This window comes from Bidens hawaiensis, unplaced genomic scaffold (assembly GCF_021521415.1).
Source record: "Bidens hawaiensis isolate Kalapana, Puna unplaced genomic scaffold, B.hawaiensis_p1.1 tig00050662_1, whole genome shotgun sequence".
NCBI classification, from domain to species: Eukaryota; Viridiplantae; Streptophyta; class Magnoliopsida; order Asterales; family Asteraceae; genus Bidens; species Bidens hawaiensis.
The window spans coordinates 38658-51946 of record NW_027499081.1 but is presented as its reverse complement, the minus strand read 5'-3'; the positions used below and the strand labels follow the sequence as shown (position 1 = coordinate 51946).

At 38.4% G+C, this 13289-nt stretch overlaps 1 protein-coding gene and 1 pseudogene across 2 annotated transcripts; both read right to left on the bottom strand.

The window, feature by feature from the left end:
• Nucleotides 1-5500: 5500 nt before the first annotated feature.
• On the bottom strand, nucleotides 5501-9686 carry LOC143598667 (ABC transporter B family member 19-like; annotated as a pseudogene). Its single transcript, XR_013147154.1, has 4 exons — nucleotides 9443-9686; nucleotides 8555-9374; nucleotides 7692-7933; nucleotides 5501-6762 (listed from the first exon to the last, which is right to left on the bottom strand). The product of XR_013147154.1 is annotated as an ABC transporter B family member 19-like (transcript).
• Nucleotides 9129-11523, bottom strand: LOC143598666 (ABC transporter B family member 19-like). Its single transcript, XM_077076825.1, has 7 exons — nucleotides 11362-11523; nucleotides 11107-11199; nucleotides 10135-10394; nucleotides 9735-10093; nucleotides 9647-9666; nucleotides 9443-9604; nucleotides 9129-9374 (listed from the first exon to the last, which is right to left on the bottom strand). Exons 1-7 carry the CDS (start codon nucleotides 11521-11523, stop codon nucleotides 9129-9131), a joined length of 1302 nt encoding a protein of 433 aa, XP_076932940.1.
• Between the last annotated feature and the right edge of the window lie 1766 nt (nucleotides 11524-13289).

The window sequence follows — 13289 nt, the reverse complement described above, 5'->3', positions numbered from 1 at the left end:
AGGGGTGTTGGGCTTCAACGGGGGCGCGAGAGCCCCTCCGCTCGCGCCCTCAGGCGCGAGCACCACACCACCGGGGCGCGAGAGGGGCGCGAGAGGGGCGCGAGCATGAAAAACAAAGCAGGCGCAAGCCTGTTAGCGGGACCAAGTTGGCGTAAAGGGACATTGGGAAGGGAGAAAGAGCCGTTGGACATGATAAATGAGCCGTTGGGCTCTTATTTAATAAAAAAAAAAGTTTTTTCTTCCTATATATAACCCATTTCATATAAAACAATTACCACAACTTCAAAAAAAAAACCCAAAATCAACCCATCTTCCAAACTTTTTTTTAAAAAAATGGCTGGAAATTGGTACCCAAACCTAGATTCAGATTATATTGACGACGATTTATGGTCGTCACCGCACCAACCGATGTTTTATTCGGAGCCGCAACAATCATCCGGCTTTCAACCATCCAACAAGGAGGGCTGTAAGAATAATGTTTTTTTTAGTACTTTTATTTTTATTTTATTTTTAGATATTAATGTGTTTTTTCATTAATGTGTGTTTTTTTTAATAATTTATGAGTTTTTTTAATAATACGTTTTTTGAATATATTTATAAAAAAATAAAAAAAAAATCCGCTGGAGCCCCTGCTGGAGCCCCTCCACACCAGGGCCAGGGGCTCCAACGGGGGCTCCAACACCCCCCTTATCCAGTTTCTCTCTCTGCCACACGTCATAATATTATTGGCTGGAGCCCCCACTCGCGCCCCCATTAGAGCCCCCCACACCCCTCAGCCTTAGAAGGGAAAATGATTTAAAAGTTAGTTTGTTGGGCAGACAAAACTAATGGGCTACATTTATACTGGTCCCTTTACAGTTAACTTGGGCCTACTAAAGGTAACTGTTTCTAAGTGTTTGGGCCAGTTTTTCAACGGACTGACAATCCTCTCTCAAAATCCTGTTATAGCCTTATAGAACATCTTTTTACATTGTTATTTGTTAGTAGCAAAGAGTATACAATGAGTTCCAAGTTTGGTAAGATATTCTAACGTTTTAGTAAGTTAAAAGTTTTATGTTTGCTTTCATATAACAATTTATATTAATCATATTAACAAAATACTCATACTTGAGATCCTCGGCCTGAGTTACATTAGTCATTCCATCTCAATCTCAATGACGGACTTGCGCAGTTGCACATGGGAGATGGGGTGCGAGCAGAGGTCATGATCTTTTTAATAGGGATATATATGCAGTGGCGAAGCTTGGGCAAGAACGCTCGGGGGGGGGGGGGCTCAATTTTTCGGTCAAAAACGGGTAAATTTACACGGAGTGTAAAATTTTCGAGCGAAAAACGAATAAATTTACATTACCGTGCAAAAAATGGGGGTAAGGCCCACCCCTGGCCCTCACTACGCTTCGCCCAAGTATATATGTTAAATACCTACTACGGGGCCCATAAATTTGGTATGAACTAGGGATATAGTTGAACATATTATATATCGTATATACTTAAAATAAACAAAAAATCATGTCGGATATAGCCGGAGTACACGGGTATATGTTATCGGGCAATTGAGTCGGATAAATGTGTATATTACCAAATTCCATCCTACCCTATACCCGTGGAAATTTTAAAAGTACTCTCATGCCCTATTACCCGGACTTGTACCCATCCTAAATGTTTCGAGTTTTGGATATTCATATCGGGTTCGGGCTTCATTCTCATTCCTAATAGAGGTAACCCCTGACTGGCTAAACTTACATCTCTTTGAGAACATGATCGAGGACATGAGTTACTGGAGCTGGAGACTTCGAATAAAGATTATGGACCTCTAGGATAACGTACAGAGTTATCTCAACCTTTTCTTTTAAGGCCTTTTTTACTACACTTTTGTTGTAGCCTTAGTTTTGCTTTTGCCTATGGATTTGTTAGGGTAGTGTATAGATACTTCATACTTTCATACTTTCAAAAGAATTTTTTTTAAAACCTTATTCATGTTTCTCTGCTTTTATTTTTCTTTCTAAACCTTATTCACTATTATAGTTTTTTCACCCTTTTATCTTATTGTTTACTGTTAACACTTTTACACCTTTTGTTTTGTGGTCGTATTGGTTCCTTGTGCTACATCTTATGTTATTTAAATACTATACATGTAAAGAAAAGATTTTTGAAGCCAGAATTATTAGTGGAAACAACCTCTTTATCTTTATAGAGAAAATATTTGTCTATATTCTAGTATTTTATCATCCCCACAATGTACTAATAACTTGTTAGGAGTAGGATTCTACTATGTATATTTGTTTGTTAATGTATATCATTACAAGAAAAGAAAATAAGTCAAAAAACTATTTACAGATAATTAGATAACAAATATATAATAATGTGTTCAAAGCAAACTTGAATTTGTAAAACTACCCACTTATCAATCCACAAATTTAAATATATATAAACGAGTGTTAGTAATTTTTTTCACTCACTCTTAACTCTACTCTTAAATTACACATTTGTTTTATAACATGTAAGACTTAAACTCCTAAGTATTTGAACACTTTCCATCATTCATAGGGAAACCAAGTTTCCATGACATCTCTAATGAAATTCGAACACATTCCCAAGGAAGGAATTTACTGAAGTTTACATAAAATCGCCACACAATCGTACATATTTATCAAAAGGGATGAGCAATAACCGAACCGTTAAACAAACCAAATTGAAGACCGACGAAATCGAACCGAAATTAACTGATAACCTAATTAACTGAGAAACGGTTATCGGTTATTTTTAATACCATCGGTTAACCGAAATTAACCGAACTATTCATATTTTCATATATTTATAGTTTTTATATTTTTCATGTTTTATACCACTATTTCATGTATTTACACCACTCTTTCATGTATTTATCTCAATTTAATGTATTTATATATTCATTTCATGTATTTATTCATCTATTACATGTATTTTTAAGTAAAAATGTTAGCCAAAAATTGATTTTTGTTATTAACTGAAATTAGCCAAACAAAAAAACCCCGAATAAACGGTCTAACTAAACGAAAACCGATTGGTTAATTTGGTTGAGGCTATTAACCGAATAGATACGTGCATACAACTTCTCTCTTTGTTTTTTTTCATTTTCTTTTATAAGCATTCTATTTATTCAACATTTGTTCATATATCACTAGCTCATAGATTTGCCATTGAACATCTTTTCGCATAATCCCCCTTAGATAGGCAGCAACATCGAAATTCTTCGTCGTCTATATCATTCTCCGGTTCATATATCCATGACATCGAATCTTCAACGTCACTCATTCGTCCTCAATTCCAGATACTGATCTTTCGTAATTTTATATTTTTAACGGCTAATTGAGATCACTAATGTGTCATCTGCCCACCCCATCATCTCAGTTCCCTCAATATCGGAGACCACTCTTCTGAGAAAACCTCCTATAGGTGAGAAAACCCTTAACACAACCTGGAACCTCTTAATGTTTGTCATTTAATAGACTTGAATTTAGTACCTCTCATTTTTTAATTGAAATATTTAAATAACTCAACTTAACTACTTGTGCTAGGAATCATTTACAAATATTTTGTAATTAATTGCACATGGTTGTTATAGACGTTTTTTGAAACACATTATTCCATTCATCAAAACATTTATATTGGAGTGTACTGTTTTTTTATGTTATCTTAGAATCCTAGTTTTTTTTAGTTTTCAACTACACAACAAACATCTTTAATTCACTTTGTGATCAGTTTAGAACATTCACAACAGTACTTTCATAAATATATGATAAATATATAAGTGTGTTCTTTATATTTAGTTTTTATATTTATTTATAGAGTTTCGTTTTTTTTTCACCATGTCCCCTACCAGCATATTGAGTATTGTAATAAATAATTTTATATGGTTTAAATTTTAGAGATTAATGACAATTTATTACAAACTTTTACAACTATTTATTTTTATTTTCAAGGTTATAATCATATAATAGATAAAACCTAAAAAATACAACAAAGGGTAATTGTGTCATTTTCATTATTTTTTGTATTCTAATTCTTATGATGTTTTACAAACCAAACATGATTCTATCAATCCCGAAACCTAAATTCTTTTCTGAAAAAATCAGCCAGGCCTAACCAGTCACGACATGGTGATATTGATTGATATGGAGGGACTTTCGATTACCGAATCCATCCATAAACCTAGACCCCGATAACCTTCGTAATTAAGATTCCATTGCATATTCTAATTATATCAAAAACATTCTATGAACCAAACGATTTCATTGCGCCACTATGTTGGAAGTAATTTCCAACTTATTAGGCCCGTCACTTGTAGGTGACCGAGTTGGACCTATTGGGCCTATGGTATTCATTATTATGTAATGGGTTTATGGGTTTACAATTAGGGTTTATTAAAATAGGTAATGTCTTAGCTAGCAAGTTATGTTAGTCTATATAAACAAGATAGGTTAGACATTATAGATTGTGGTGGTGTGAGATGCAACCGAGTTAGGGTTCATCCAAGAGGCACACACGAGATGTAACCGAGTTAGGGTTCATCTAGATGCAACCGAGATAGGGTTCATCAATAGTCAAACCGAGTTAGGGTTTGAGGGTTGTAATCAGTTTTTGAGTTATATTTTCTGATTAATATAAACCAGAGTTATTCGTTTAGTTTGTGTGTTGATTATCGATACGAGACTTGACACTATACCAAAAGGCTCTTTTGGGCGAGGTTAGCTTATACCCTACCGGAATCTCTTCACCTAATTGTGTGCAATTATATTACTTAAGAGTTTAGACAGATAACCCTGGCCCTACTAAACTGTCAAATATTTAATATTTATGATGAAGCGTCAAATCTTGTTATGAGTTAACGACTAACATTTATTGGTGTTTAGAAAAAAGGTAAAAAAATTTACCCGACCAAACTAACAAAACAATATGCAGCTATGTGGGTCACATATAATAGAGATTGATCCTTTGGTAATCAGTGTTGAGAATCAAAGACCAAGTCACGTGACATGCATGTTTTGTTTTATTTCCTTTTGTCGATTTCCAAAACACCAAATCTACCGCATTTGAGAGCAACAGCAGGCAAATGGTTTCAAACTTTCAATTATTAATTTATGATTACTTTTTATGGGATTTGTGGCTTATTTAAAGGAATACCATGTTTCATTAAAATCAAACGTTTAAGTTCTAACTACAAATTAAAGACTTGGTCTTTGAGTTTTTAGGTTCGAAACCTAACTTAAAGATTTTCCCTCCAATAACGGGTTTCTTTATTGAAGGTGATTCTGGATGAGTCAAAACTCAAAATAACTCACTTGCGTATCGGGAATAGTTGAAAACTTGAATATAATTTAACAATTATTCTTTTTAAATTTCATGATTGTTCTACATTCAGTTTATATTTTTAATTCTACTTATGTATTAAGAAAAAACTATTTTGCTATAGCAAGCAAATGAGGCTTATAAAACCCCAAAAATTAAGGTAAACAATAAGTTAATTCCACATACACATAATTTACTAAACCCATACAACATAATCTTTAATTCATGTACGATGTTGTTGTAGCCGCAATAGCCTAAAGTAAGCCCCCTCGCTACCTCGGCTCAACAACTCCCCATGGCTACCTTGTTCCACGATCCGACCGTCTTGAACCACCCTGATACTATCCACACCACGTATGGTTGATAACCGGTGAGCCACTAGAACCGTGGTTCGACCCCTCATGAGCCGTTCAAGTGCTTCTTGTAGCACACACTCGGACTCGGCATCTAGAGCACTAGTCGCTTCATCTAGTAAGAGTATTGCCGGGTCTTTCAGAACGGCCCGGGCTATAGCGATTCTTTGTTTTTGGCCCCCGGAGAGCTGAACCCCTCGCTCGCCAACTGGCGTCTTGTACCCTTGTGGTAAACCGCTCACAAACGTATGCACGTTTGCTGCACGTGCTGCTTCGATGACTTCGGCTTCTGTAGCACCGTCTTTCCCGTACGCGATGTTTTCCATTATACTTGCTGCGAATAAAGCGGGCTCTTGTTGGACCAGCCCGATTTTGGCCCGAAGTGCCCGTAGATTTAACCGTCTAATATCTTTCCTGTCAATTATAACTTTTCCAGCCGTTGGATCGTAAAACCGCTCGATTAATGCAATTATGGAACTTTTACCTGAACCACTAGCCCCAACCAGGGCTTGGCTCTGGCCCGCCCGAATTCTAAGACTAAGGTCTTTGAAAACCATGACATCGGGTCTTGACGGGTAAGAAAAGTCAACATGGCGTAACTCTATCTCGCCTCGCACTTTTTCAACAGGCTCAGCGTTGGGATCGTTGGGGTCGATTCGAGTTGACCGGTCGAGAACCGAGAATACCGAGCCGATGGCTTCACCGCCTCGGATGATTTCAGGGGCTAGGCTAACCGTTTCTGCTACTGAGTTAGCTGTTATGACTAGGACTACAAACACTTTGATGACTTTGGAGAAAGTAGGACATGTTTACTAACGAGGTGGGCCCCGTACCAGAGGATCAGAGCTTCGGATGAGAAGAGTGCGAGTTGGGAGATGCCGAATAGTAAGCCGAAAAGTTGACTCCTGCGAAGACTTTGAGTTTGTGGGACATGGAGTTCGTTGGAGAATAAGGTGAGAATCTTGTCTTGTGCGTTAAAGGCTGCGATTGTTCGGATGTTGCTCACGCCTTCCCCTGCAATCATGCTGGTTTTCGCATGTGCTTTGGCTGTGTCACCAGCAAAGCCCTTGAGAGAAAGTTGCTGTAAAATGAAAATTTATAATTAATAATTACCAAATTCAATTCCATCATTAAGTTGTTTCAAATTTTAATCAAATGACTAAATGAGATTTAGTTTATCCCAAACACAACCTAAATTCAGTCAACTCCTACAGTCCAATAGTTTTAAGTCACTTTTTGTTAAAAAGTATATGTAGACATAGATACCAGCAGTCTAGTTCTTATAAAGTATATGTGCTAAAAGAAAAGGAGATGCTGTTACACTCTAGTAGAAAGTGACAATTACAATCCATCAAAGAAAGGTCTGGGACCCCAAACGATAAGGTATACGACAAAAGAAACAGATGGTAACTACTCATGTATGGATTAGGTGGCCACTATACTATAAATACTAAACACTGTTCAAAATCACAGGGGCAATATGGTCATTTTCAGTACTATAGTACCCCTTAAATAGACAAGAGGCTCTGGTACTCACACAGGAATAATGAATGGGTTAGTGAATGCACCCCATATGCATTTTCTGACATCTCTAACCTCCTTTGAAAATTACATATGGTACACTAAAAGCAAAGCCAGATGTAAATCTTATTAAAATATAGGTACAAATGTACAATTCATTTTTCTGTATTTTTTTTTTCACTTTTTTTATATTATTGATTAAGCAGAAAAAGTTGGCCAAAGTTTTACTGTTTAAGGGCTCAAGAAAGTACGAGTCTTGATATTGATGTTGGAGAAAGGAATCTTTTGCTAAATTTCAAAGTTGGTGTTTTGTATGTTACAAGACTGTAACTATATCACGAGCGTTAAATATGAAAGCATAAATACAAATAAGGGGAGGCACGTGCAGGCTACCAGAATTGTTGCTTCCTTCACTATACTATACTTGTCGTTACCAGAATCAAGATTCGATTTTTTTAAAAATAAAATAATGAATTTTATATTAATTACCTGAGCAAAATATGCCATGACAAGGAGAGGGAAGGTTCCCAGAATTAGAAGAGAAACCCTCCATTCCACTATGAATGCAACTACAAATGAAGTAAGGAGTGACGTCACGTTTTGTAAGATAACCGCGATCCTCTCGGCAATGGCGGATTTTACATCTGCTGCATCCGTGGCTAGCCGGGCTGCGACTAGACTCGAGTTGTGTTCTTCCTCGTCGAACCATCCGACTTCATTCCTTAAGATTGCTGACCAAGAAACAAGATCGAAACTTTTAAAGATTGTTCATACTTTTTAAGTCGAACTACCTAAATGCACAAAATTTTAGTTTGAAGTAATATGGACCTAGGAACTCTATTAAATGTTAATTAGAAGAGAATTCTAAAATAATCCATGACTCATTGACCAATAATAATTAACACTGACAATTTGATTAATGTCAATCCTAACTTTCATTTTAGTTGCATTCCAATTTCGTTGGCAAATGATTGATTTTTATCTCAATCAGAATGTTGTAAATTGTTTTGAAATGACATAAATAAAAGTTATGAACAAACAATTTATTTCTCCATTAGTTAAATAGCCATAGGAAAGGAAATGAGACTGACTATTCAAATTGCCAGTTCGAAGATCTATTTCTCCATTATAGTGAAATAGCCATCGGCAATGAAAGTGACACTCACTGATCAAATTGTCAGTATGAAGATCGATATCTCCATAATAGTGAAATAGACATTGGCAACGAAAGCGACACTCACTAGTCAAATTGTCGCTGTGAACATATTTCGGATTATTAAAACTCAGTTTGCATTTTTAAAATGTATTGCTTAAATATTTTTATATGATGGAGAATGGAATGATGTAAATACCTGCAAGCATCATCCTTCTGACTCTTGTTGTAAGATTCTCACCCATAATACTAAAGAAGTAATGCTGTATCAAATACGCTACAACTGCATATAGCCCGGCTCCAACGTAGATGAAAACACACTCTTTAGTCTTGCTTTCCATTTTAGCAGGGTTATTATAGTAAAAGACCTCAATCATGTTACTCATCACAATAGCAAATGTTGGACCGATAAAACCAGAAAGAATTGATCCCACAGCACCCATTATCGAGTAAGGCCATTCGGGTGCATTCAGTTTCAAAAGGCGGAAAAAGTATCCACTAGGTGCTGGGTTTTTTCTATCTGTTTCAGCATTTGAGATCATTTCAATACGACCATCTGCACCAGTACTGTACGAATAGCTTAAGTTTCTTAAGCTTCCTGATCTGAGGCTTAAAGACTTTGTTGACAATGAGTGACTTAACCGCGTCGATCGTGTACGGTGTGTTGAAGGATTCGAGAAGTCCCGGTTTCCAGCCATTTCTTGAAACCGGATCAACGAAGCGTAGGGTCCTGGTTTTGAAATGAGTTCTTCGTGTGTTCCAGTTTCAACAACTTATCCTTGTTGGATAACTGCTATTGAATCAACGTTTCTGATGGTGGAAAGACGATGTGCAACCACTACGGTTGTTCTTCCGATCATCAAACGATCAAGAGCTTCTTGCACAATGCTTTCAGAACCGGAATCAAGGGCACTCGTTGCCTCATCAAGAAGTAAAATCTTTGGGTTCTTTAACATTGCTCTAGCTATTGCAATTCTTTGTTTTTGACCACCAGATAACTGAACGCCTCTTTCCCCTACCTGAATCAATCAACTCATTAATATGATTCTGAATCATGATTTATTATAAGTGTAAATATATACTTTACCTGAGTGTTGTAACCGTTCGGAAGCAGGGTGATGAAACTATGAGCATTGGCTGCAGAGGTAGCTGCTTCAACTTCAGCCATAGTCGCATCTGGCTTTCCATAAAGTATGTTCTCAAGTATAGTGGTAGCAAAAAGTGCAGGTTCTTGGTTCACAAGACCAATCTGATCACGCAACCATCAAAGTTGCAGAGTCTTTATGTCCACATTGTCTATCAATATTTGGCCTGGAAAAAATTTAAAAGTAAGAAATAACTAGTAAAAGAGTTTCAAACCATATATAATAATTATTCACCTTGATTAGGGTAGTAAAACCGTTCTATTAAAGAAACAACAGTACTCTTCCCGGATCCGCTACCACCAACCACAGCAACCGTCTTACCAGCTGGGAAGAAAATTGAGAAATTTCTAAAGATAATGACATCTGGGCGTGACGGGTAACTAAAGGTTACTTCTTTGAACTCAATATTTCCATCAACTTCAGCTAGACATTTCCCATCTGTAGGGTTGTGATTTATACAAGGCTTTTGCTGGATAATTTCAAGCAATTTGTATCCAGCTGCTTTTCCTTTGCTAAAGGCTCCGATATTCGAAAAAGACTGACCTAAACTCCTGTCATGATTAACCATTTTGATTAAAAACCGAGTCGTTTCTCTAAAAATTGGCATTACAGTGTGTAAGAACTAAGAACTTACATGCCACCAACAATAGCAGAGAAAATGGCGGTAAACGCCTTTCCACCGTCAGTCTGGCCATTCCTAATAAACACACCCGCATACCAGAAAACAAGTGCCCATGACATGCAAGCTATTCCATAAGTACACCCCAAACCCAAACCCTTTGCCATTCCCGCCTTATACCCGAGCGTGAGTGTATGCTGAATTGCATCTGAATATGAGTTGAGGGCCTTCGTTTCCCCAACATATGAGTACACGGTCCTAACTTGTGCAATAGCCTGTCAATAAGAGTCCAAATTAAATATGTAACATTGTCACACATACAAAGAGAAAATGTCATATACTCTATGGTCAAAAGTATATTAAAAGGTTTTGAAAATAAAAATAAAATAAATTTCACCAACCAAATTTGCTGTTGATTAACGCCACACTACGGAAACATAGGCCAAAAGTTAAGGGGTAAAAGTATAGGACCATGGCAAAGGCCAAAGGGTTCTTTATGATTGCAGGCATGCTATGTATCATATGATAACAAAGAATTTGAAAATACTTCAATATCACTGTATCCACTAAACTAAATCATTGATTTAAATTTTAAAGCAAAAGTGACTAAAATCTTAGAAATCATGGTGGCATGCAACTTATGATGAAATTGCGCACATTAAAAGACTTGGTCTTGCAATCCAAAAAGAGCTAGTACCACAACTTCTTGCCCGTTTACATTCTATACGATTATATTGTTATTATGGTTGCAGAAGTCGCTAGGCACTTCCAACTCTGTCAACTAGGGAGTTGCGAGTACTCGGGGATTGCTAACGAGTAACTGGCACCTAGGTGCGATTTTTACAATTTATTAATAAAATATTTAGGTTGAAGACGAACCTCCTCGGCGATGATGCCAGCATTGGCATACGATTAACGGCTCTTGGAAGTGAGCCCGGTGAGAGTATAGGCGTACAAGCCGCCCGCGAATGCAATTCCCGGAATAACCGCAATACTGAGGAGAGCTAACTTCCACGCTGACACGAAACCAACCACTAATCCAGCCAAAAATGTGGAAAGATAATGGATAAAGTTCCCCACCTAAAATTCAAAGTAGTACATTCAGCATTTAATTTTTACCTAATATTAAACTCATAAGACAAGCTAGTTTCCAAAGACGCCTTTGACTGGCGCAAGCCAAAACAAAAACGATAACGCTAACTCGTTAATTCTATTATTATTAAACTGTTATCGTAATTATACCTTCTCGCTAATTGCATCTTGAACGAGAAGGGTATCCGTTGAGATACCGAAAACTATATCACCGGTTCTCGCATCCGTATCGTAAAATCCAACGTCCTGGTTTAATACAGCTTCCAAATATCTCTTCCTCAACGCACTCACTTGCCGTTCACCGGTATACATCCAGCATCCAATCTTGAAGAAACACTAAGTGACCCCGGGCAGATTACGGATAATCTGGGGGTTAAATAGATGTTTCCCACGAGGGGTTAGGTCCGGCAAAGATGGTTCTTCTGATGACCTGCAAAACAGACACCGTGAGCTCGTCACTGAGAAGGGGGCGTGAGAATCAGACAAGATTGCTCTTGAATATAAGTGTATATTAAGAGATTGCTAGAAAAGATAAGATAATGAGATATGAGATAATCCTACCATTCCAAGGTGTTGGAGTATTTATAGCCGAAGGTAGATTTCCAAGAAGGTACAGCCGGCTGAATAGTATTCCTGTTCTGCCAACTGTGGGCTACGCACATGCCATGCTGGTGGTTGGTGGGTAGGCAGCGGCTGATAGTGACCAGGCCGGCTGTGTACTATTCCTTTTCCACCAACTGCAGGCTATGCACGTGCTACGACAGGTTGGTGAGTAGGCAGCGGCTGATAGTGACATTAAGTAATAGAGCATGCTGCTCGTTGTACTGTTGTTAGTGAGCTGTCGCAGCTTTGGTCAGATCTTTTGTCCATACCTCGTCAGGTACAGTACAAAAGATCCTCCAGTATCGTACGGACTGGCTCATTTGGGCGGGAGTTTTCCCGGCTTTGGGCGGAAGTATTCCCGGCTTGCTCACTCCTTCTTCAGGTGACATTACTGAATTATTTAAGAGTTAAGTGCCTTGTGCGTGTAGCCTTGCTGCGCGGGTAGCCTTCCCCGTTGCTGCGGGAACAGGCGGAGTACGTCGACCATTGGGAGGCTTTTCCTGCGGGAACAGCTTGCGTACTGCGCGTAAGGACGTCACGTCTCTGAGCATGGTGGGTCCTGCGGATCCAGTTGGTTTCTGCGCAGACGTCTCTCTTCAAGGTGAGTCTTGCGAGTTTTGCCTTTGCGCAGACGTCCCTGTTGAAGGTGAGTCTTGCGGGTTCAACTGCACACAGACGTCCCTCTTTGAGGTGAGTCTTGCGGGTCCAACTGGGCTCTGCTGGGACCTACCTCTTCAAGTCCCCCCAGTCCAATGTTCTCATGAATTGTTAATAAGTGAGGTGAACTTTTGGACTTAAGCAAAGGGTTTTGAAAAGGGTTTAGTTTTAAGGTTTTCCATGGGGATTCTTCCCGCGGAAGTCCTAATGTCACGTGCAGAAATTCCCGACTTTTCTGCTTGATCTTTGGGTATGATGCGGGTAGGTCTGTAACCTCCTCGCAAGTCAGGAGCGTTGAGTTCCACTTGTGTAGATTCTCCATGAGGTTTTGGTAGTTTTGAACATAGTGATCAATTATGTTAAACAACCAATTCCATCTTGGAGCTTCAAACAATCTAGTTCTCGACGTTCCCGCTATGCGGGGATGTTATTCCCGTTTCCGCAAGCATGGCCCAGAAGATCCTTCTTGGTTTCAATTCCCTGCGGAGTGCTAGGTATGTGAAGGGTTTCGCATTGACACTGTACCCGCACTCGTCTTATAGTTACTTTACTTCCAAGGTATTCTTGGCTTCAATTCCCTGCGGGTGCTAAGTATGTGAAGGGTTTTGCCTTGACACTGTACCCGCACCCGTCTTATAGTTACTTGGTTGCAGAGGTATTCTTGGCTTCAATTTCCTGCAGGTGCTAAGTATGTGAAGGGTTTTGCCTTAACACTGTACTCGCACCTGTCTTATAGTTACTTGGTTTCCAAGGTAAGGGGTATAGTCCCGCTTATTTTTGAATCTTTTTGAATCTTTTTGAAATTCGAAGAGTTGGTG

Bases quoted from the DNA above. Each gene is read 5' to 3' on its own strand.
- LOC143598666 (XM_077076825.1), bottom strand. From the start codon at position 11,523: ATGTATACCGGTGAACGGCAAGTGAGTGCGTTGAGGAAGAGATATTTG. The intron at 10,395-11,106 runs GTTATTCCGGGA...TCTTATTGACAG, and splicing joins TAGCTCTCCTCAGTATTGCG to GCTATTGCACAAGTTAGGAC. The intron at 10,094-10,134 runs GTAAGTTCTTAG...GCCAATTTTTAG, and splicing joins TCTGCTATTGTTGGTGGCAT to AGAAACGACTCGGTTTTTAA.